The sequence below is a fragment of the Diabrotica undecimpunctata genome, chromosome 6 (genome assembly GCF_040954645.1).
Source record: "Diabrotica undecimpunctata isolate CICGRU chromosome 6, icDiaUnde3, whole genome shotgun sequence".
NCBI classification, from domain to species: Eukaryota; Metazoa; Arthropoda; class Insecta; order Coleoptera; family Chrysomelidae; genus Diabrotica; species Diabrotica undecimpunctata.
In genome coordinates, this window is record NC_092808.1 from 2,565,229 (window position 1) to 2,591,304 (window position 26,076).

General features: G+C 32.9%; 1 protein-coding gene across 1 annotated transcript in view; it reads left to right on the plus strand.

Annotated features, from left to right (window-relative positions):
- Positions 1-26,076, plus strand: part of unc-13 — a 347,574-nt gene that overhangs the window by 21,968 nt on the left and 299,530 nt on the right. The window contains exon 2 of the mRNA XM_072534612.1: positions 15,746-15,786. Within this exon, the coding sequence (XP_072390713.1) occupies positions 15,746-15,786 (41 nt within the window). The remainder of the gene's footprint in view (positions 1-15,745; positions 15,787-26,076) is intronic.

Genomic DNA, 26,076 nt, shown 5'->3' on the forward strand with positions numbered 1-26,076 from the left:
GAATTTATAAATAAGTTAAAATAGCGACCAATTACAAATAAGCCTCAATGTCATAAATGCCAACTTACAATTATGTTGCCAAAAACTAAAATTTTGTTTAAAAATTCTTTTTTATTTAGTAATAAAAAAGAAGATTTTTTCATCATTGATAGATGTCTGAAAAAATGTAACAAGTATATGGAAAATTAATTCAAAATGTGTATTTTACTGATTTTATAAATAAACTATGAAGAAATAATATAATTATAAATTTTGCTTAGATTTTAAATTTCGGATCTTTTGTTTAAATTATTATCACTTCTGCTAATACAAACCATTTCTAAAAAAGTCCTTTTGAATTTATTACTTTCACTACACAAAATTTTAATGATATCAAAATTCATAATATGGTCTTTGTCGATTACATGCTCTGCTAAAGCACAAGATGGTTTTTTAATTCTACAATCACTTTTGTGGGAAATAATGTGATTTGACAGATTTCTTCCAGTATCACCAACATACTTAGCTTCACACTGAATACAACTAATGCTGTTTACTACATTTGTTTTATCTAATTTGTCTATAAGATACTTAGTTTTGGAATATAAAGAGAAAATAGCTTTGTTGCTATTTTTATATTGTCAATAACCTTTAGTGTTTGTATTAATTTAGGTGTTAATGATGGTATAAAAGGTAGTGAATGATAATAGATGTTCCGATTGTTGGATACAATGTTCTGAGATTTAGCAAAAAATGATGTTAAGTTATTTATATTAACAATATGAGAAAAAACAATATTAGAAAAAAACAATATTATTCCTGAAGAGTATATTATTATTTATATAGCCTATATTAAACTCTTTTTAGATATTGTGAATATTTTAGAACTGTTTTAACTATCTCTGTCGAAAATTCTAGAAAATCATTTCGATTTTTTGCTTATAATCGGCTAAGATTTTCACTGCAAAGTATCAGATATTGGAGAAGTTCCACCAGAGATAGTGAAGGGTAGAATACAAAGGGACGCCATATTATTGACTTTATGAACACCAATTCTTTCTGTTTATGGGAGGATTGAGTTTGATACACCAAGGTCTATGTGTAAAGAACCATAACAATCCTTCTGACAACTATAATATACTAGTAACTTGTGTTTTTGGCTTTGTTTTTGCGAAATCAATATTGAAAAAAGCAGTTCCGATACATAAACAAACTATTTATCAGTGGAATAGTGATCTTACTTACTTCTATAAAATTGCTATGTAACATTCGAGAAAAACTATTCAATAAGCTATTATCAGCAATTAAAGAAAGCATACAATAAGAAACCTCAGAAAAGTAGAAGAAGAACTAACAGACCCTATTGAAGCTGGCAATGGGGTAAGACAGAGAGATTCATTGAATCCTTAATTGTTTAATCTGATTAGGGATAAAATAATAAAAAATTAAGAACTAAAAAAGGATACCAAATGGGAGAAAAACAACTTAAAATAATCTGCTATGCAGACGACGCAATACTGCTCCCTCAAAGTGAAGATGATTTACAACGTACGCTGAACCAATTTTATATAACCGCCAAAAAATTTAACATGTTAATTTCCCCAAAAAAGACAAAATGCATGGTTATAACAGCAAATTTACTAAGATGTAAATTGGAGCTGAAAGGTCAGATAATAGAACAAGTGATGGAGTTTAAATATCTAGGTATCACATTATCTAGCTACGGAACGCTCTCGAAGTGGAAGATCAACTGAATAGAGCAAACAGAACCGCAGGTTGCCTAAATGAAACAATATGGAGAAATAAAAATATCGGGAAAGAAACGAAAGGCAGAATTTACAAAACAGTCATCAGACCAATAATGACATACGCAGCAGAAACAAGACCTATACAGAGAGGACAAAAAGGATGTTAGAAACAGCAGAGATGAAAATACTTAGAAAAATTAATGGTAAGACACTATGGAACAAAGCTAGAAGTACAGATATACGAGTTAGATGCAAGGTGGAGAACATCAAGAACTGGATAAGAAATAGAAGAGTAGAATGGAACGATCATATAGGGCGAATGACAACAAATAGAGTAGTAAAGACGGCAAGAGACGGTTGCCCAATAGGAAGACGATCAGTAGAAAGACCACGAAAACGATAGAACGACAACTTACTGGAGGCACAGAGTCATGTCCATATAAAAAGAAAAAGGAGAAGAAGAATAATTTTTTTGTAAGAATAAATGCCCTCTGATGATGACATATCATGGAAATAAAACCACAGAAACATACATATACACTTGGATGAACTAAAGGGTGATATACCTCCTACAGTAACTGAATAAAATAGCCAGTAAGAGGACGTAACGGCTAGTGTTCTGCAACGATTTGGCGCCCAACGTGGGAAACCATGTGTAGAAAGTAGAAATTAACTTCGCTTTTCGGTCCAACTATCCGCTTTAATCGGTCTAGTCGTAAAGTTTGTCATAATGTTTTGGTTTGTATTTATCAATTGATTGATTAATGGTAGCGAGAAGTTATACCGAAATAACACAAAAATCGATGAATCAACAAAAATCGAAGAAAAATACAAATCATGACATTGTGACGACTTGCGCGATTAAAGCAAATACTCAGACGATACATCCGCTTCGACGACGATATATCATCAATACAAACTGATTTACATTGTTAGTTTTTCGTGTTTTAAGTTTTGTAGAAATGACATTTCCCGTTAACTTTGCATTTGTACATTCATCACTGGTGATACTAATCAAATTCAAAAATGCAAAATATTAACGAGGTAAAATTAGTTCACCGGATTTAATGGGTAATATAATACCCAGGGCTCCCGCAATTTAACCTTTTCGTTTAGTATGCAGATTTTTAAAAACGTTATCAAACCGTAGGGGAGACTGGGAAACGACCACTGCTTGAGCTAAAATTCCAATATTTCGGAAAACACTGATTTTTAAAGATGTTTGTGAATTTAGTCAATTAACCCAGCATCAATGTCGTTAATTTTATTACACCATCACTGTCGTGTTAGATTTTATCTAACATTAGTGTTTTTTCAATAAAACAATTTTAGTTTCCCAATAACTCATTTTAATAAGCAAAAACTGAAACTAAATTATTTAACACATTCAAACTTAACACAATTATGGCAACAAAACCGAAAAGGGTAAGTTAAAAGATAAGAAAAAGTAAGTTTTGGTAAGCAAAGTATTCCCTGTTTCGCTTAGACTCTGCGAACAATTGCTTAACGTTATTCTGTCTCACTGCCTAAAAAAACACAAAAAGGGAATAAGTAAGCTAAAAAGGTAAGTAAACAAAAAACTTACAATGATTTAATTTTCATCATTATCGTCATCTGTGCATTCCGTGCATGTATAACTTGTTCTCTGTGTTCTTTACAAATTGGGCTTGTGCAAATATTGCAACGATGTTGGGTAAAGCGGTTTTTTCTTACTGGGCAGTAAAGGCATCTTGGTTTTTCATTATTTGCTGTTGACGGTGCCGGTTGAGGTTTGATTCCAGCTACGTTATGTATTTTTTGACGAAGACTTGTAGATAACCTTGGTATAGATGCTCGACGAGTTACATGGGGTAGTGCAAGTTGTTTTGCTAAATCAGTAATGAAAGCTCTTCGTTTTAAAATTACATTAGTATTGCTTCTAAAAATTATCTGGCTATTTACAGTGGCAATATTGAGCAGAGTACAAAAGACAGTAAGGGGCCAACGGTTACTTATTCTGCTCACAGAATACTCTGATTTTAGCCGATCAACATCTACACCTCCCTTCGTACTGTTGTAAAAGGTAATGACCTCAGGTTTCAGATCTTGGGATGAAGGATCTATGGAATCATCGTCATGCAATGTTGATAACATTAGTACGTTTTTGTTCTTTTTTGGTACGTAAGAAGCTAATATACAATGGTTTTTCGTATTTCCTTCTTTGTCACCATACAAAAATATGGAACTTTTTATTGGCCGATTTTTAACATCCAGTAGCATTGGAGGAATTTGGGCTTTATTTTTTCGTATTGTACCTACTATAGTTAATCTGTGGTTTTTGTATAAATCATTGGCTAGAGGAACCGATGTAAAATAGTTGTCCATAGTAACATTTCTTCCTGAGTTATTAATTGGTTGAATAAGTCGTTTTACTACACTACTCTCATCATTGGGCTTTTGGAAAGGCCCATCGGGTTATCTGCCAGCATAAATTTCCATATTAGATGTATAGAACATTCTAGCATCACAAAGCGCATATATTTTAATCCCGTATTTTGCCGGTTTATTAGCAATATACTGTCTAAATTTGCATCTACCCCGAAATGCTTCCAACATTTCATCAATTGTTGCGTATTCACTAATTGTGTAATTATTCAAGCATTATTGAACAAAGACATCAAAAATGTGACGTATAGGGGCTAAATTGTCAAATTTTGCTCGTTCCTTCCTTGAATTGCTGTCGTCAAATCTTATAGCTTGAACCAGAATATGATACCGATATTTTGATAATGTAGCCGCAAAAAAGTCCGGTGCGGTTCCATCGGTGCTCCATAACTCTGCGGTATTCAAATGCTGAGCTTTTTTGACTCCTGCCAGATAAAGCAAACCCAAGAATGCACTAATTTCTATAAAATCGGTTGGCGCGCAGTTTTTTGAATTATTGTATGATGGCCTCATTTTATCTAATTTTTGATTGGTGCAATCAACAATATAAGAAATTATCTCATCGGGGAAAAACAGTTTCCAACAATCTAGAGCTGTTTTATATCGTTTCGCTACATTTTTTACGCCTGGCAACTTCGTAATTATATTTTGCCGGGAAGTTTTATTTCTGAGATCAGTTCTTTTGTGATGAAGCCGCTCTGTTTTGTCTTTTCCTCTAGAGATTGGCACATCAATTGGCAAAATAGTTATATTTGAAGCACTTGTGAATGGAACCGGCTCACTTTCAATTATTTCCTCACTCTCACTCAACCCAGATTGTTCTGTATCGGAACAGTGTTCACTATGCCCAGATGGAGCATCTGAATCCGAGTTATTATCCATTTCCACAACACTCTCACACTCCTCGAACCATTTTATCAACTGTTCTTGTGTTTTCTCATCTATTTTAGATAATAAGTGTAAAAGACGATCGTAAATAATCTCGACAGACTACACGAAATAAACAACAACCTTACTCGACAGCGAGTACGCGATCACTGTCGTGTTAGATTTTATCCAACGTGCACCGCGCAGTCCGCACCTCCCACTCCAACCCATTGTTTCGCTTTAAAATGCGATATATCCAAAGCATCACCAGGCATATCTAGAAGCTTTAAATCATAAATACCCGAAAATCAAAAATATAAGGGTAGATTCGAATTTGTTAGATTTTTTCTAACATCGATAGTGATTGCGGGTTAAGAAATGATTAATATAATTTGTGATACGCTTTGGATTTCTAATAATTTGAACTCGAGAAATATGCGAGTACATATGTTTAAAGACAGGAGTGGCCAAACTTTCTTAACAGTATGTCACTATCTGTTTATGAAAAGTTAGTCGTGCCACCAAAAATTTTCTAACAAAAATTCAATAGTTAGGTGGAATTTGTATGAAATAACAAAACATATATGTAGCTACAATAGTATATTATTCCACGAGCATGTAATGATGGCTATTACTCACGATGATGAAGTTTGCGTGTTCGAAATTAATCAGAGTGAGCAATAGCCATTACATGCGAGTAGAATACTATACTTTTTCTACTACCTTTTTTTTATTTTAAATAGTAAAAAAATATAATTATCAACTACTCGAGATCTGTCAACTAACTTCTGTCAACTAAGGCAGAATAAGTTACGATAATTACAAGATGACAATAAGAAGCAAACCACGTGCTTTTTTAAGAAGAATAAAAATAATCTCTCTTCAGAGTGACGCGTCAGTTGTATGGTCTACAAAAGAAAATATTCGTAAGGTTAATAATTCCCTTGGAGAATATTAAAACATCTGCAACGTTTCGTCAATGATTCATCGCACAAGCGAGTCGTTTTCATTTTGCCTTTTAGTGTTTTATTCCCATGTCGCCCTCCCGTTTTCTGCTAATCATTCAACTGCATTATCACACAATAACTTGGTGTACGGCGCCGCCGTTTGCCTGCCGCGGTGTAAGCTATAAATGTCTCCATGTATAAGATTCCCAAAGCGATGCAGTGAACCAATAATCGTAAAGATATGTGATATATTCTAAACAATATTGCATTGACAAAATTGAAAATGTCACAGGAATTAATCGAGTATGAATAAATTTTGCAATTTCCAGCTGGAAACTGGAAATCGAGGGATTCGTCTCTTTAACGAGAAATCACTTTTGAGTTTATTGCTTTCGGTAAATTGGATTGCAATTTTCGCTATAAAACTCGCAAAATTGGCATAATAACTCAAACAGTAATAAAAATGTTGGGTGCATAAAGATATAAAGAGCGACTGGGGCAATCGTTGAAATTTTGACACAACGTTTGATTGAGTACAACATTAAAAATTTACACGAAATCGGAAATTAAAATATCCACAAAGCAAAATAAAATAAAAGTGTTAAATATTGTACACAGAATATAAAAACAGAAATATTCATCCCTCGTCTATTTGCCGTATATTTGCGTTTTTCAACTTTTTGGCATCATCAGAATTTAGAGATGTGTCGGTCCGGATGGACCCGGTCCAAATGATCGAATCCAGTAGTGGAACGAATCGGACCGAATCCCTCAAAGAATCCGGACCGGGTCCATGGAAATACAGATTTCGACGGAAAGCAAACTTACGCTAACGCGATATTCCAGTGTCTCTGCTCAGTGCCGCTTCCGGATTCAGTTCACTTGATTTTTGATTTAACTAATTTTTTCAGGTTGAACCGGGTCCGCGGTTTTAGATTAATTAATTTGTAAATAGTTGCATATTTAAAAATGCTGTCGTTCACTTTGTCCATTGCATAAAACAGTTAAAATAAAATATTTGCATTCCTATTATTCTGTTGTTATTTCTTGTAGTTCCACATGTTGATTTAGCTGTTTTTATCATTGCATTTTTAAATTTTCCCCATTTTTCTTCAATTGTTTCTATTATTTCCTGTTCATTGTCCATCTCTTTTTCTAACCCTTCTGAGTATCTTATTTTCGTTGTTTCTTCCCTTAGTCTATAAATTTTTATTATTTCTTTGTGTTTTCTGTTTATGTTCTCATTTCTTTTTATTTCTTTTCTTCTGCTTTTGAATGAGGTTTCTAGTAGATAGTGGTCACTACCAATTTCATAACTCCTTTTTACCCTTACGTCTCTTATCCAGATCTTCTCTGTTTTTTACACTATAGTATAGTCTATAATTAATTATTCGTCTCTTGATTTGACTTCTCTTGTGATCTTGTGTATCCTTTTATGTTAGAAGTGTGTGTTCATAATCACCAGGTTATTGTCTAGACAGAATTCGAGTAGTAATTTTCCATTTTTGTTTATTTTTTCCTCCCCATAAGGTCCGATGACATTGTTCCATTTTTCTGCTCCTTTTCCCACTCTACTGTTCATGTCTCCTGTGATCACAATTTTCTCTGTACAATCATTTATCCCTTCTTGTAATTTGTCCCAGAATTCATTCTTTTCGTTTTTTGTTGCGTCTTCATCTGGTCCATAGCATATGATTAGCTTGGTATTGGTTTCCTCTGTATCCATATCTATATCTACTCTTAATATACGTTCATTGTAATATATCCAATTTTTTACTTTGTTGATACTCTACTTCTTTATCATGCACGCTACTCCTGCCTGAGCTCTCTTCGTTTCTTTCATTCCACTGTATATTAGTAACATTCCGTTTTCTAATATTATTAATCCTATTCCTTTTTTCTTTGTCTCTGTTATAGCTACTATTTCAATGTTCTTATCTCTAATTTCTTCCCCCAGTTCTATTTCCTTCCCATTTATACCTCTCACAATCTATGATGCCATTTTTAAAAAAAATTTTGTTCTTTTTTGTGTTTAAGTTGTACTTCAATTTATTTTTACTTCCGTATATGTTACGTGTAAACAAATACCAAAAATAGATCACCTAAAAAAGGCACTCTGGCCGAAACAGCTGTAGTGATAATAATTAAAAATAAATTGTGTCGAAGTGTTGAAAACAAAAGTTTTTAGTGTTTTATTATTAGAATTATTATATTTACAAATTATGTCCCCTTAAATTGAAATTATGGAATCCGGAGTTTTTTATTAATAAAAACGAAACTTAAGTAGAATATTTTTAATGGCCTACCCTGTATAGGTACGTTAGCCGATATTTTTTAAATAATTTTGGTGAAAAAGCGATGATGAAGTGGCAGTAAGCGTCAACTGTCTTGGACAAAAACACATAAAAAAGTTTCTTTATTAAATAATTCGAAAAAAACCTTAACTTTGCATTGCACAAAACCATATCAACACACACATTACTTATATACATTATTATGCTTAGCATTCTTCCGGAAAGCTTGAACGCATGAAGAAGACACCGCAATTTGAATTTTTACGGCGTGTCAGGCACTTTTTCATGCACAAAATTGTCTCTAGATACGCCGGATAAAAAAGGGGCATAATCGCCTTTGTTTTATTGTATTCGAGAATTTGAGCATGGCATAACTTTCCACGTTAGTCGAAAAAGTTGCGAGCAATAAAGAAAAATCTGTGCGTCAAGCGATGGAGAATTGCTCTGGAATTTTAATATTACGTGTTTGTCCGTGTTTTCGACGTGCCGGTGGATTACGTGTAAAACATTTCCATGCGACCTGGAAGGTATTTGGTTAATTAAGTAGATATGCCCAATATACGCTTAGATTAAGTTTCTTTTGTCCCTTCGCTTTACTATGAAGTATTTAATATTTTAATTATGTTCTACTTGAATATAAAAGCAAAGTTAAGTATATACATTTTTCAAATAACACTTGCTTTTTTTAGATTACGAAAAACTGTAATTATGTGTATTTTTTAAGACGACTTAATAAATTAGGCTAATGAATTTTTTAATCCATAAATTTATTGTGTTAAAAAATTAAGTTTTTTATATTTCCCATAGATGGCGCCAGATCTATTACAGAATTTTTGACAATTTAATTTCACTTTAACATTTACTTATATTATTTAGAAATAATGGAAATAAGTAATATATTTTACAGTTTATTTATATAGACAGCTAAAATAGCTTAATACAGCTGTAAACAGAAAAAATATCCATCGACAAAATGTCAAATTTTTAACTTTTGGCATTGTCAATTTAAGTTTGGTCAGGTTTATAATTTAACAAAATTATTTTGAGAAAATTGATTAAAAATGTAAAGACATTGTGGGATTTGCTACTGAAGCTGATCGAAAGTTTCCCATTTTTATCCAGAATATTTTTATAGACAGTTTTATTTTGAGTTTTGCTAGAATTGTCTCAATATTTTCCAAAATGTTAGTTTTTATTCTTCTTCTACGGCACTACAGCCCAAAATGAGCCTTGGCCTCCTTTATTTTTTGCCTCCACCCTTGTCTGTCTGTGGCTGCTCTTCTCCATACACGGACTCCTAAAAGTGCTTGTGCGTCGCTGCTTACTGTGTCTTCCCAGCGCTTTCTTGGCTTTCCAACTGGTCTCTTTCCCTGCATTCTGGCGTTCAGTGCTCGTTTTGGTAGCCTATCCTCTCCCATTCGTATCACATGTCCGGCCCATTGCAATCTTTGTATTCTAATGAAGTCTGACAGGGGTGTTTCCTTATACAGTTGATAGAGCTCGTTGTTATATCGAATTCTGAAGATTCCGTTTTCCCTCACAGGTCCTAGTATTCTCCTCAGTACTTTTCTTTCGAATGTGTCGAGTTTGTTTTTGGATGTTTCTTTCAGGACCCATGCTTCGCTGCCATAACATGCTATTGGCCGAATTAAAGTTTTATAGATTCTCATCTTTGTATTTCGGTGGACACTTTTAGACCGAAATATATGGGAGAGGGCAAAATAAGCTTTGTTTGCCTGCGTTATCCTTTTTCGTATTTCTCCATCCTCTGCTCCATCGGCATATATTTCTACTCCCAGGTATGTAAACTTTCCAACCGTTTCAATGTCATCTTCATGCATAATGTTTTGTGGGATTATATTTCTTCTCGTCTGTACCATTATTTTTGTTTTTTCTGTGTTAACTTCCAGACCTAGCCTTTTCGTTTGTGTTTTTAACTCTGCGTATGCTTCCTGTGCTCCTGTTGATGTTCTACTCATAATATTAATATCATCGGCGTAGGCAGCCAGTTGAACCGTTTTATTGGTCAGTAGGTTTTCTCGTCCAATTTGCATTTGCCTAACCGCATACTCCAGTGCCAGGTTAAACAATGTTGGTGCCAGCCCATCTCCCTGCTTTAGTCCCTGCGAGATTTTGAAAAAGTCTGTCCGGTTGTTTTGTATTCGTACACATGCCTGAGTTTCATCCATTGTGGCTTTAATGAGTCTAATCAGCTTATGTGGTATTGCTAATTCTGCCAATATATAGTATAGTCTGTCCCTTTTGACTGAATCGTATGCCTGTTTGAAGTCTACAAACACGTTGTGAACATCAATGTCGTGTTCCCACGATTTGCTCAAGACCTGCTTGACTGTAAATATTTGATCCATTGTCGACCTTCCCCGTCTGAAGCCCGTCTGATATTCTCCAATAATATTTTCTGCTAGTGGTTGGAGTCGCTGGTTTATAATATACGTGAGGACTTTATACGCTGTACATAGTAGAGAAATTCCACGGTAGTTTTTGCACTGGAGTTTGTCTCCTTTTTTATAGATTGGGCATACTATACTTTTCTTCCATTCGTCGGGTATTTTCTCTTCTTGCCATATTTCTTTGATAAGCGCGTGGATATGACTTGATAGGTGGTTGCCACCTACCTTATACAGTTCTGCTGGAATCTCGTCAACTCCCGGGGCTTTATTGTTTTTCTGGGCCTTAATAGCTTCGAGAACTTCCTCTATGGTTGGAGCTTCTACTTCAACTTCGTTCTCTTCTACATGGTTCGTACCCATTTCATCTTCCATATCTACTTGTGTTCCAAGTAGGGTCTGAAAATAATGCTTCCAGGTTTCTGTGACTTTCTGTTGGTCACTGATTATTTGCCCACTTTCATCTTTGCATAGGCTTGTTTGAGGTTTATATCCACTTTTTATCTTTTTTAGGTATTCGTAAGCTCCTCTAGTTTCGTTTTTTTTGAAATTTTGTTCCATTTCTTCTATTTGTCCATTTTTATAAGCTCTCTTTTTGTTTCTGCATATCTTGTCTGCTTTCCGTCTTGCGACTTAGGTTTTATTACTCTTAGGTAAGTTTTGTATTAATACTATAGGGGAAATGTGCCTATGATTAACCCCTGGATGATGATGAAGGAAAAAGCTCCATAATCAGTTTAATTATTTACTTAGCAGGCTTTAACTATGACCAGACAACGTCTTATTATTTGTATAATATGCAAATGGTTCAAATTTTGGATAAAAATTAAGATGACAAAAGTTATTCACAGTTTACTAAAATCCTGATAAGAGTCCATCATGGGCATATATGCGCTCATGATGGACCCTTTGATACGCCCATGATGGACCCGTTACATTTTGTATAAAATAAGTAAATACCAAATTATTTTATTAAACCAACAGATATTCTAAACGATAAATAATATTACAAATAGGTATTTTTAAGAAAAAAGTTACAGGCACAATTCACATACAAATTGTTTACGTCCAGGATTTACATCTGCACATTTATTGTGACACCAATTCTTACACATTTGACGAATCCATTTTTCTTTGAATCGTGAATACGAAAATAGTTCGTTACAGTAAATGCAAGCTGCATCGTCTGAGTCGTCTTCTTCAAAAGAAGATTCACAATCATCTTCAACATTAGACACATCGGACAAAAAACAAATTAAGCAAACATATAAAAATAAGGAAAGCTAGTGCTATCGATAACAATAAATTCAAGAGTCTTAGAAATACTATTAAAAAGCAAATAAAAAATAAATTTATGCAGCATTAAAATAATATTGAAGATAACATTTTGCATGACCCAAATAGTTTTTGGACATTCATAAGAAGTAGCAGACAAACCAGCGGTTTTCCTCACGAGATGTCTTTAAATGATCATACATATACAGGCCCTCAGGATATTGTCATGGCTTTCCCTCATCATTTTAGCTCAATTTATCAGGTATCATCCACACATCAGGGTAGTTCACAGGGATCTTTTAACTTTTCCGTTATTAGTGAAGAAGATGTAAAGGTTAGTATAAAAAAATTAAAGCCAAAAAAGGCCACTGGTAGTGATAATATCCCTGCCTATATCTTTAAAGGATGTTCTCATATATTTCAAAAGCCATTATCACATCTATTTAATCTATCTCTTAAAATTAACACCTTTCCAGACAAACTCAAAGAGGCTACCATTACTCCAGTTTTTAAATCAGGTAATAAAAACAATATAGAAGACTATCGTCCTATAAGTATCCTTAACTCTCTGGCTAAAATATTTGAATCTATTCTCTATATGAATATACTAAAAAATTTTGAAAATGAATTTGCTCCAGAACAACATGGTTTCTTGCCTGGGTTATCCACAACTAGTAATCTGTACATTCTGTCTAATTTTGCTAGTGAGGCAATAAATAATAAAATCCAATTAGATTTAATAATGACTGACTGCTTAAAGGCCTTTGATATGGTTGACCATGGCATTCTTTTATCGAGATTGAATGAGTTAGGTTTTTCGCATGATGCTTGTACATTTATAAAATCGTATGGTATCGTATTATCGTGTTTATCAGATAAATTTCAGGCTACATCTGGTGTCCCCCAAGGGAGCCACTTAGGGCCTTTGTTTTTCTTAATTTTTGTCAACTCACTACCACAATCTCTTAAATTTTCTTCTAGTTTGATCTATGCTGATGATTTTAAGCTTTTTAAGACTATACATACTTCAAATGATTGTCAGTACCTACAGGAGGACCTGACCTCAGTTGTGCAATGGTTTAGGGACAACAATATGATCTTGAATATTAAGAAGTGTAGAGTCATATCTTTTACTCGCAAAATCAAAATAATTATAGAATTGACAATTGTGTAGTATCTAGGAAAACCAAATGTAAAGATCTGGGAATATACTTACAGGTTAACATGAAATTTAATGAACACTATATAAATATTGTTAATAAGGCCTACAAAATATTGGGATTTGTAATAAGAAATTCCAAACACTTTAGTATAAACACAACCATTAGACTATATAACGCTTTAGTCAGACCAAACTTGGAATATGCATCAGTGGTATGGACTCCTGAAGCCAAAGTTCATATTAATCATATAGGCAAGGTACAAAAAAGATTTCTAAGGCATTTATACCTTAAGAAATACAATGTGTATACTCACCTTACGCCATCAAAAGAGTTGCTTCAAATATTTGGCTTGCAGTCATTAGAGCAAAGAAGAAACATGCATTGTGTTTTGTTTATTCATAATATCATTAATAATGTTAAATATAAGACATGTGGTTTGATCAACTTTATTAGGTTTCATGTGCCAAAGGTCAACCTAAGGGTAAACAGTAATGACCTATTTTCTTGTAGTCCATATAATTCTTGTGCAATAATAAACTATAAGCAATATCAGTGTAATGAGTTAATAAAGATCTGTGATATAGACCTCTTTACCTGTAGTGTAAGGGATATTAAAAAATGTTATGAATAGATAAGTAATGGACTGAATTTTAAAATTTTATTAAATTGTGTCTTTTTTTTTAATGTGTTTTACTTCCTGTGTTTTTATTTTGTACTTGTGTGTATATTTTTATACCAAGTAATGAGCACTCTTACATGTAATTACTACCTAGGTGGCGTTTGTAAGTTTTAATAAATAAATAAATCTTCAGAACTATTTGTAGTTGAAACACGAACTTGCCTTTTTACTTTTCTTGCGTCTTGTTTTTCCGCAATTTTTTGTTTAATATCATCAATTTCTGGCGTTAAATTTAAATATCCTGTTTTGCCCCGTATTCTACCCCTTTTCTGAGTTACTTCAGATCCTCCAGCTAAAGCAGGAGGACAAATATATTCGACCGAGATATTTAGGACTGACGATGATGTTGATTTCTGATCAGTGATTTTTAATAAACCTTAAATCGAAGAAACATTTTGGTTCTGATGTTCCGGTAGTGAGTTCTCGTCAAAACATCCTGGTAATGGGTATTGTTCATAATTTTCTCTATCTGTTGTTATAGACGGCAAAAATTGCCAATCCTCGAAGACATCTGGATTAAACGGTTCTATTCCTGTCTTTTTAAATGCATTTATTGCATTTGATGGAAGAGCACTTTTTAAATATGCTCTATTAAAGATACAGGCTCCTTTAAATTGGCTAACTGTTTTACCTGGATTCTGTCGCAGCTATAATTGAATTTCTTGGCCATAGTAAGTTTTCTTAAACAAAACATAATAATACCGTATTCTTTTGCAAACTGGAGAGCTTCAATACTTTTATGACTACCATGACCATCGAGTAACAACAAAACTTGATTGGTTTCAGAAGCCTTTGAATACCTTAAAAAATGTTGCAGCCAGAGACAAAAAATGTCGGAAGTCATCCATCCTTTTTCATGAGCGAAGGCTACACTTCCAGTAGGTGCATCGATCATAAGTTCGTCTTTCTTTCTCTGTTGAGAAAAAATCAAAGCAGGAGGAACATATGTTCCAATTGCATTCATTGCACATACGATCGCGCTCTGCATTACTCAAAGCACCAACTTTTTTGCGACCTTTACTAGAATAAATCTTCTGCGATCTCTTTTGCACAGTTGTCAAACAGGACTCGTCCATGTTATAAATATTTTCCGGTGGAAATTGAAACTCGTCTAATATATGTGCTAATGCTGTAAAATAGGCACATATATTTGGTTTATTAAAAGCTTGAGCCCTTGACAACAAAGTATTTTCTGGAGTTCGTAATTATATTCGAGGATTTCGCTTTAAAAATCCTCTGACCCATTTTCAGCCTGCAATCATGGTTTCCTTATTAAAACTGTGGCTAATATTGTTTCTTTCAGCTACTTCCCATACAAGTTTTCACAAATCTTTACTGGTCAGGCCAAAAAAACGAGCTTCCATGGTGGTCATCCTCCCAAATTACCTTTGGTACTTCCTTGTTGCTTATTAAAGCGCCTTTTCAAAGTCGTTTTTGGAACGTTAAATGTTTTTGCTGCCAGCTTAAACCCGATAGTTTTTTCTTGTATGCTTTTTAAAGCTTACTGCATATTACTCTCATTCCACTGTTGCCTTTTATGAAGATTCATCCCTGTAAAGTGTATTATGTTTATGACACAATTTAGAGATATAAAAACATCTGACAATAAATTATATAAACAGAGATAGAGAAAAGGATGACCTGTTCTTAGTCCTTACAAGACGTATGATATAAACCTAAGAAACACTTTTAAAAAATGAGGAATTATTTAACCCTAAATGTGAGAAGAAATAAACAAATGTTTAATTCATAAAAATTAAACCATTTTTTTAAATTTGATATTCTTTTTGGCACCAATTTATATTAATAGTAACATATTTTCATAAGGTATGTTTAGAAATGATGAACAATTTATTGTATGTAGATAAACAATTGCTGATGGCCCTTTTAATGTAATTTTGTAGTAACAGTTATAAACTTTATTTTATTCCATTTACTTATCGATATTTTTCACTTTTCAGAAAGAATCTGGTATTAGAGGAGACCAAGCACGTGGCAATGGGTAAGTAGACACTCCAATCTTATACGAATTTGCTATTTCCTAAATTTTAAAATCTCAAAACACTTACGCTAGCTTTAGCATCGTGCAACTTTGATTGACTGACACGGGAAACACGTTGTTCGGAAAGAAACACAAAAACGTTTGTAGGAATTGAGATAAATGTTAAATTTTTATTCTTTAAATTGTAAGGGAAACATAGGTTTCAGCGTTTTACATAAACATACTGGGTCTATTGAGTTTTAAAAAAAATGGTAAAACCAACTTAATCACAAAATTAAGAATTTTGAACTAATGAATATGAACCACGTTTATAATTTGTTGTATATCCAGAAAAAGATAAAACAAAATCGAAATCAAATAGAATGAAAAAGGTCTTGAATATAAAAATTAGTAGTGATTTCGTAGGAGCCTTAGTAAATAGTGTCAGAGTATTATTGTTCAATCACAAATTAATTCCTTAATTTGTAATCTCACATTATTCTTAACTTCTTGACATTTTATAGTTTAACCGTGTATAATTGAAACATTGTGAAAACATATCTTGTAATATTTTAATAATTAGTTCATTCACCTACAACGTAATAAATTGCCGAAGAATATATTTTCCAATTAAACTTCCTAAATGTTGCAATTACGGCCTAGATTAAATTGTATTGTAAGCTAATAGTTCAAAGTTTTTTATTATGATAGAAGCAATAACCTCTGTGCTGAGGTATTTGATATTTGAGCTCATTTGAGGGCAGTATGTTGTAGATAGTTACCTAACTACCATCTATAGTGTAATTATCAGTAGCTGTCAATAAAACCAACATTTTTACTCCACAACTTCAACGTTTTATTGTATTTATCATCGTCGATCGAGAAGAAGCGGACAGAGGGGTATTACAAAACGATTCGATCCGTATAACTACGTTCTAATCTGTACAATTATTATTCTTATAGACCTTGTCAATAGCTTATATTACGCCTTCTTTCCAGCTATTTTATGCTTTTTTGTCTTCTATAATTTTCCCTCTGTGTCACTTCCTAATTTGTATAGGCATTTTTGGATTTTTTCTGATATTAACTGATATTAACTATGTTAGAATCTAAGAATATTCGTTTTCTTACTATTTAGCCTTGTTTTACATAAATCTAGGATACTCTAGGTTTTTCGACACTTTCAATTTTCTTCTTCTTAAAGTGCCTATAGTCTATGTATGTCGGCTATCACATTCTACCATTCTAACGGCTGAATAAAGCTATTGACGTCATTGCCGTCTATGTCCTTAGGTTTTTTTTTTTTTCACCTGCAGAATAAATGGCAGCAGGTGGTACTTCTTGTCAATTCAGGTCCTACATTTCTTTCTTTCGTTTTACAATTTAGGTTGTCGTGATTTTGTCACGCCTGAGATGTTAAGTATCGTTAAAAGAAACTTTTAATTAAGATTAGGATGTGGCCAAGACATTTGCGGCGAGCATTTTAAACGTTTATAGCATAAATCTAAAAACACTTAATATTTCCAAAACAGTGAAAGAGAGGCATAGGTATATTCTGGGAAATTTAGAAAATGAATAATATATAGGGTATTATATTTGAAATAAGAATGTTAGTATCAACCACTGTTACATAACACACCTTGTATGCAAAATATTTATTTCAGAATATGCACAACTAAAAATACCAATCGAAGTGTCCGAGCGTATTTTTGAACACGCCCCCATTTATTAATTATCGAATTTATTTCCTTTGGCTGTTCCACCCTGTATATTAGCTGCCTTCCTATAAAATTGCATTTTAAATTTGTTATAGACTTATTTTCTACCATTATTAAAATCGATAAAATTTATCACTTTTGGTTTTACTGTAAGAACATATTTAGATAAGTTTCTCAATTTTTGGTTACTTCCTTTATTTTAAAATACATTTAACGTCTCATACCAAAGGTAGAGAGTAACTATAAATTTGTAATAAGCAATTTCCTCGTTCATTTCCCTTAGTAAATTAAAGGTAAAATATAGCTTTGCCCTAATTTGCATTACCTGAGTTCTCAATGCTCGAATAATCGATGGTACATGGGGTTAATTCTTGTAGTAAAGGAAAATTACTGAATGTGATTCTGTATATTTAAGTGAACTGTGAAAATGAAAATTTTGGACAAAAATTATTTATTTTTTGTGAAAGGTTTACACTTTAATACTACTTAAACATTAAGTTACAATAATGTACCAAAACCAGAGACATGACTTATTTAATAGTAGTGGTTGCATTCGTATTAAAGGAGACAAAAAAAAACAAATAATCAAAATAACAGCAACGTTTTTATAACTTATTATTTGTGAATTAAACGTAATTCACAAATAATATTGCAAAGTCTTCATTTTAATTAATGTTTCAAAGTCGTTTATGAAATACAAGTTTTGTGAAAATACAAGTGAAAGAAGATCCAGGGAGAAGAACGGTAAACACAACTAGAAGAATAGTAGACCATGGATTAGCCCAGTAACCAAGGAACTGACAAGGAAAAAGAAGAACGCTCTCAAAAAATACATTACATTGCCAACAGATCGCACGAAGAATATAAAGTTCACAAAAGAGCTAAGAAGAAGATCTAGAACACAAGTAGAAAGACGAAGAAACTACTCAACGATAAAATAGTCATAAATGCTGTAAATTAGGAAACATGTGGAAAATACGTTAAAAATCTGTATGATAATAACAAAAAAATTGAGAGCCACGATCAAAACAATCAGATCTGTTTAGAAAAATAGGCTACATAACAAGAGGCTTAACTTAGGGCATTGAAGAACATACAGAGAACCAACAGAGAAGATATAGCAAAGACATGGAGCGACAGGAAGTTGTTCACCAAGCACCTAAAGAAACGGAAGAAAAGCATAATATACCCTTTAGTAAAATAACACATGCAATCAGTAAAGTCAAGTATAACAAAGCACCATATGTAGGTATGATAACAACAGAACTGGGTCGTATGAAATAAAAAAAAAAACTAGGCCGTTTACTTTCTTCTTTTTCTACTTCTTCCTCTTTATAAGCAATTCTGCGTGTTTATTGGCGGATTAATACTACTATCAATGGTTGCCACTCCGTATTTTGCGTGGTCGTCCGAAACTTGTTTTGCCGATTGGTGACATATCTTGCTATTTTGATAATACATGTTGCCTCCATTCTCCTTATGTAGTTGTTCCATTCTTTTTTTCTATTTTATGTCCATTCCTTTATATACTATACGTTACATTTTCTTTTAATGTCTTCGCTTTTATTTCGATCTCTTAGCGTATTTCCTGTAATTCTTCTTAGTACTCTCATCTCTGCCGTTTCCAGTAGCATTTGCTTTTTGGCTAGGTCGGGTCTTGTTTCTGAAGCATATGTCATTATTAGTCTTACACTGGCTTTATAAATTCGTGACCTCATTTCAGTGTTAATGTGTTTGTTTCGTCATATAGTGTTATTAAGACGTCCTGCCAGTCTATTTGCTTTTTGTACTTGATCTCTCACTTCTTTCTCCAGGTTTCCATAGCTAGACAGTGCTTTGCCTGCAGTTTTGTTGGGTGGATCGAGTAGCTCAAAAGAACTGTTGGAGAAAGGAAACCCCGTTGGAGAAGGGGGTCTACAGCCAGGTTAACACCCTACTGATAGATCAAATCCATACAACTTATAGAAACAGGATTATGTCTCGGAACAGAAATGCGTTTATTTGGAATATGTAGAATTTCAAATTAGTCATTAAAAATATTATTATGATCTACATGAAAGTTGAAGTGCATAGAATATGCCTTTCTATTATTGAAAGCTGTTTGTGTACTGTTATATGTTTGTTAACGGTTCTACCAGTTTGACCGATGTAAGTTTTTGGGCAGCCAAAACATGTATAATACAAAAATACCTTCTGTAATAACTCGGTTTTCCTGTACGATAGTCAATGAACGCTGAGCTTTTTTACACAACATGTACCTACATACAAATAGTATAAAAGATCCGTCCGGCCTTTTATATATCCGCTTAAATCAGGCTGAAAGGACCTTAGTCCCGAAAGCTGAGCATCAAGGTCATGTACATCAAGCATGGTCTCGATGTCCTGGCCTTTCGGGTGCTCAGCTGACGAGGAGAACAAAATTTATTTTGCCAATTCGGCAGCTGAGTAACGAAACACACACATTTTTTGGATATTGAGAAATCAACTTAGCTCTCTATTCAAAACACACTTTTTCAATCCCGAAGTCATGTTTTTTGTTATCAGAAGTAAATTCAGAAATGTAACTGGGGAAAAGAGCCGATTTTTGTGCCACCCCTATACTTCAGTGGTCTAGCCATACTCGAGAAAAATAGGTATTTAATTACCCACGACAACCAACGTAACGATCAGTTCATAAGCCTCCCCACGTCCCACATAAGTCACATGATGGGAAGGGGTCGAGGAAAAGCCTGCTTGTCAGATAGGTACCACTTCATAGCAAAATGAGACCGGTTTGATCTTCGGACATGTGGGTCCCACGGTACAATGGTACACACGTTTCTTAGGAGCAGGATTAAACGGGCGTGTGTGTGTGTGTGCTCAAAAACTTACATCGGCAAACTGGTAGAAACTTTTAAAAACGTATAGCGGAACACAAAAGGGCTTTCAATAATAGAAAAATAGATTCTACATATGCACTTCACCTTCTAGATCATAATAATTTTTTAAAGGTCAATTTCAAATTTTCGAAATGCTATTTTCACTAAAATCTTTGGAAATTAATAAATTAAAAAATACAGACATAATTCTGAATGACCAACTTGAGACAAACAGTTCCCCCTCCTCAACTTATTCAGTTAAAGACTATAGAGTGTAAACGCATAGCAAACATAGATCACTTAAGAAAGAAACTCTGCCGGAACAGCTGTAATAATATAAAATTATAGTAAATTTTGTGGAAGGGTTGACAACATAAGTTTCTAGTGACTGATTTTTAGATAAAATGAACTTTCATCAAGGAACAGTGAAATCCATCACTTATTTAAAAGCTGTTTACGTTTTTTTCAGTTGTTAACTCTCAGGTAATATAATGCTGCTTGGATTTTAGGCTTTTGTGTTTATTGACAGACCTATTTATTTGGTATGTGATTTAAGTTGCGTATACGTATTCTCGCTTGTTTATTTGATTTTTCTCATGAGATTTAAGCTGATGATCATCTAGATATGACGCCAATTGAAATAATTAATTAATTGATAGGGATAAGTATATCGTTCTACTTTCTGACGTGTTTCTAACTACGTATTTTAGTGATAACCGCTCATCACAATGTCTTAATGTTTGTGTTATTTAAAATGGATCATTTCGCGTTGTATCTGTATCTGAGCCAGTGTGTCCGTCATCTTTATTCAAATGAGCCTAACTAGTTTGAACATTATTTTAAATTCACTTAATATTTTGTATATGTAAATATGCCTTGTTTATTAAATAATATGCTTATTAAAAGTCGATGAATAGTCATATATCCCATATTTGCAGGCTTTGCTTAAAACTTACTTAATTGTGAATAATTGGTTAATAATGATCTTCCCTGTCTAAATCCTGAATGATATTTTCTAATGACTAATTTTACGAGGGATTGTATTCTATTGTTTAAAAAACATAAAAAGCTTTAGTAAAGAGAGCATAAACTGTCATAAGCAAAAATATTAGATCAGTACTTTAACCATCATATATAGAATTTGTCCTCAACATATGGAATGATACATAAGAAAGTAAAATAAACTATAGAAAAAAAAACCAACAATGTATACCATGCAATGAATTAAACATTTATTAATATGAAGAAAAATATTTCACAAGACAAAAATACTCGTTTTTAAAGCAATTTTCATATTGATACTTATTAAAAACTGACCATAATATTAAACTAATAACACAGTTTATAGAAAAGATACACATGGGTTGGTTAGGTCAGTTGCACAGAATTGAAAACAAAACACCTGTTACTTAAATATGGAAAGAAAGATCGACAAAAATAGAAAAAAACGGGTGTGGCAGTCCAGTGGGACTGCCGGTAGAAGTTACACTTCTATACACGCATTCGCCGTTACAAATTTATTTGGGAGTCAATCTGCACAATCATTACATATGTAATGCTATAGGTAAGACATAGCAGAAAGAGAAACAGAATTAATAACAACTTACTAACAATTAATAAACAACATTTGACCTGTAATAGGAGTATAGTAAATGAAGGATTGAATTAATATTTTGATGAAAATGTATATTTTTATTTTCATATATGTATGAAAGGAGTTGAATGCAAAAATTTTTTTACACATACTCTGCAGTAAAATTCATTGTTTATTTTGTTAGTAATATAAAAATACAATACCATACACTGCAACATAATTCAATATAATAATACAATACAATTAAAATGCAATATTCATAAGTATTTAAAAATGACAATAATATACATAAAAAATACACTACAATACAGTGCAACATAATTCAATATAATACAAATTAAAATGCAATATTCATAAGTATTTAAAAATGACAATAATATACATAAAAAAATACACTACAATACAGTGCAACATAATTCAATATAATACAAATTAAAATGCAATATTCATAAGTATTTAAAAATGACAATAATATATATAAAAAAATACACTTCAATACAGTGCAACATAATTCAATATAATAATACAATACAAATTAAAATGCAATATTCATAAGTATTTAAAAATGACAATAATATACATAACTTTTCTACTTACGCATATATGTTTAATTTACCATGTAATAATATTAATAAAAAAGTCCTCCCCGACTGGGAATCGAACCCCTGTCTCCCACGTGACAAGCGGGGATACTGACGACTATACTACCGAGGACATGACACAAACGTATTTCAAAATTGACAGTTTTAGGTCATACAGTGATTTATTGAGATTATTGTTTTGAAATACAAAAGACTAATATAATTATGAACATTTAATAAATAATACAAAACATATCACATTATCTTACATATGTAATGATTTCACAGATTCACTCACATACAAATTTCCAACGTAGAGCGCGCGTATAGAAGTATAACTTCAATAAAAGACTTGGGATAAGGCGATCAAGAAGATTCTTGTTCCAATTTTTCATACACAAATACAACAGTCCATTCGAACACCGCTTTAAGTTCCTTATTCAAGATTGATCTTAACTTTCTTAGAATAAAATGTTATATTTGCAGAAAGCGCAAAAGGGTTTTCGTAAAAGTTTTAAAAGTTATTTCAAACAAAGTTTGTCAAAGTGTCGCGCCGTTAAAGATGTGAGTAAATCCTGGTCTATTATGAATGAGGAAACATTAAAGAGGAATGCACTCTAAGCACTTTATTTGCAATATCATAAATCTAGACGACAACTTTGTTTTTATAAAATATCGTGGTATTTGTGGTTGTACTTCATCTTTTTAGAATATTTTGGAGGTAATATTATTTTAAATGTTTAAATTCTGTTTCTCTTTTTGTGATGCGTGATTATAGACATTGTTATGATAATGCCAAAAATATCAAAAATAATGATGGGTAATGCCAAACATGTGATAAGTATCAAAGATTAAAAATTTGGACATCTATTGGTGGGTTGGTGTATACATGAGTGTCATATTCAAAATTTTATTTTTATTATTTACTACAAATACTGAAGAAGATTCACGAGAAACACACCAAGGGATTAAAAACGAATTGCTGAAATCAGAAAAGCAAGGCTGGATTCAGAAAGTTGGCCATAGGAACCAGGCAGCGTAATCCAGTTCAGATCTAGCATTTTAGATATAATTGAAGCACTAACATCTATCTCAACATGGAAGGATTTCAAGAGTGCTACACTTGCATCAACTTTGCTTAATTCGTTATGCACATCCGAGTTTCTAGTGTCAATAATATCACTGATTGACATACTAAAATTAACATTGTCACCAAGCTGAGTTCTTCAATCAAAATCTCTTGATGTTAACCTGGCGACTAAGGCTGTTTAATGTCATATCATATTTGAAAGATACAAGATTCTTTGTCCTTGTTTTAATCAGTAATAATTTAATTTTTTTTCGATTTTTTGTTGTTAGGCAAATAAAAATACTTTGAAAAATACTTTGATAACAATAAGTTTTAAATACCTTTAGGGCACTCTAAAGTGTGTAAAAAGTGCCCTAAAACTCATCATTTTAACTCTAATTTTAGAAAAATTTGTCTCAGACACCCCAAAAAAATGTTCATGCCCCTCTCCCCTGAAAATCTGACCTAGATCCGCCTGTGATGCAAGGTGGGAAAAAATAGTCGAATGGATACTGAATGGAAAGAGATAATAGAACAATTATATAAACAAAGTGACAGGATACTGGTTAGTCAAGTTTGCAACAGACAAATCGCTATCGGGAAGATGTGTGGGCCCACCACGAAAAAGATCGAGTGACAATATAACATGTAGGCACAGTCCAAGGAACGAAATATAGGCAGATTTACCTAATTAGAAGGTAGAAGAAGAAGAATATTAATTTTGTGATAAAACGTCTATCTTTTTTGAATTTTGTATAATATCATAAATATATTGAAAAGAAGAATAGAAGAGGAGTATAAAGAAATTGAAGAACAAAGCGGCTTCAGAGCAGGAAGATCGTGCGTGGACAACACATTTACCCTTCAACAAGTAATTAAAAAACGAACAGCTCGAAACCTCCCTACGCATCTGGTATTTATAGATCTGGAAAAGGCTTATGATACAGTTCCTTTAAAACTCTTATTTAGTGTCTTGACGAAAACGGACCTTAGTAAAACATATCTAAAAGCAATACTGAACATCTATAAATGTCCTCAAAGCACTGTAAAAACAGGAAATACTTTCTCAAGGGTATTTACAGTAACGAAAGGCTTGAGACAAGGATGTTGTCTTTCCCCCACCCTATTCAAAATATATATCCAAGAAGCACTGCACCAGTGGAGACAAAAATGTACGGGAATGGGGTTGAAGCTTAACAACCATTATCTGACAACGCTGTTCTTTGCAGATGATCAAGTACTAATTGCAAGTTGTGAAGAAGATGCAGATTATATGCTTAGAAAGCTCAAAGATGAATACGAAAAATGGGGGATGAGCATGAATATGTCTAAAACAGAATATATGCGAATAGGCAGTGAAGACGAAGACCCGGATTTGGAAATTAGACAAATAAAAGGGTGCTACGAATACAAATATTTGGGAAGTATTATCTGCAGTAAAGGAACAACGGAACGAGATATAGACTATAGAGTGCAACAAGATAGGAAGAGTGTTCAATTTCTGAATTTGATACTTTGGTCCAACAAAGCTACTATGAGAACTAAAATGACTATCTACAAAGTAATTGTAGAGCCCATTCTTACATATGGAGCAGAATGTTGGCAAATGACAGTAAAAGGAAAGAAAAAAGTTGACACCGTTGAAATGGACTACCTGAGAAGAGCTTGCCGTATATCAAGAGTAGAACGTATACCTAATTCTGAAATTAGAAGAAAAACAGATAGAGTACATACAACTTCTGAAAGAATAGAAACTAGACAGTTAATATGGTATGGACACGTACAGAGGATGGACGACAACAGATGGCCAAAAACAGCTATGGAATACAATCCAAGTAATAGAAGGAAACGAGGAAGACCAGCCAAGTCTTGGATACAAGGTGTCATGGAAACCATGAAAGACAGAGCCATTGATGAAGACACCTGGAGAGATAGAAAAAGATGGCGATCGAAATGCAGGAAGCGGCAGAAGCTGTAGGATCCCCGCTTATATATATATATATATATATATATATATATATATATATATATATATATATATATATATATATATATATATAACATCATAAATAATTTAAAGGACTCACTTGTTCTAGTAAATTATCGTTAATTACCTTTTTTTCTTTATATGCAAACGTCTAAATTGGCATACATGAAATTAAATATTCTTCTAAAAAATCTTCTTAAATATTAAAAACACCACGTTTACTATTCTGAAACAGATAAAGGCAAACATAAATTAGGTGCCGGCATTATATTTGCAAAAGAAGTTGTAAAATCTGTTGACAACTTCATCCCAATCTCAGCAAGAGTGATGCTCATACAACTGAAAGCTAGACCAATCGACATCAATATAATTCAAGTGTATGTATCTACAACAGAAGGAACAAAAGAAGAGGTCAAAGGACTATATTATAGCATTGATCAAGTCGTGAAAAGTTGAAAAATCAAGAACTAACAGTTGTTATGGGTGACTTCAACGCCAAAGTTG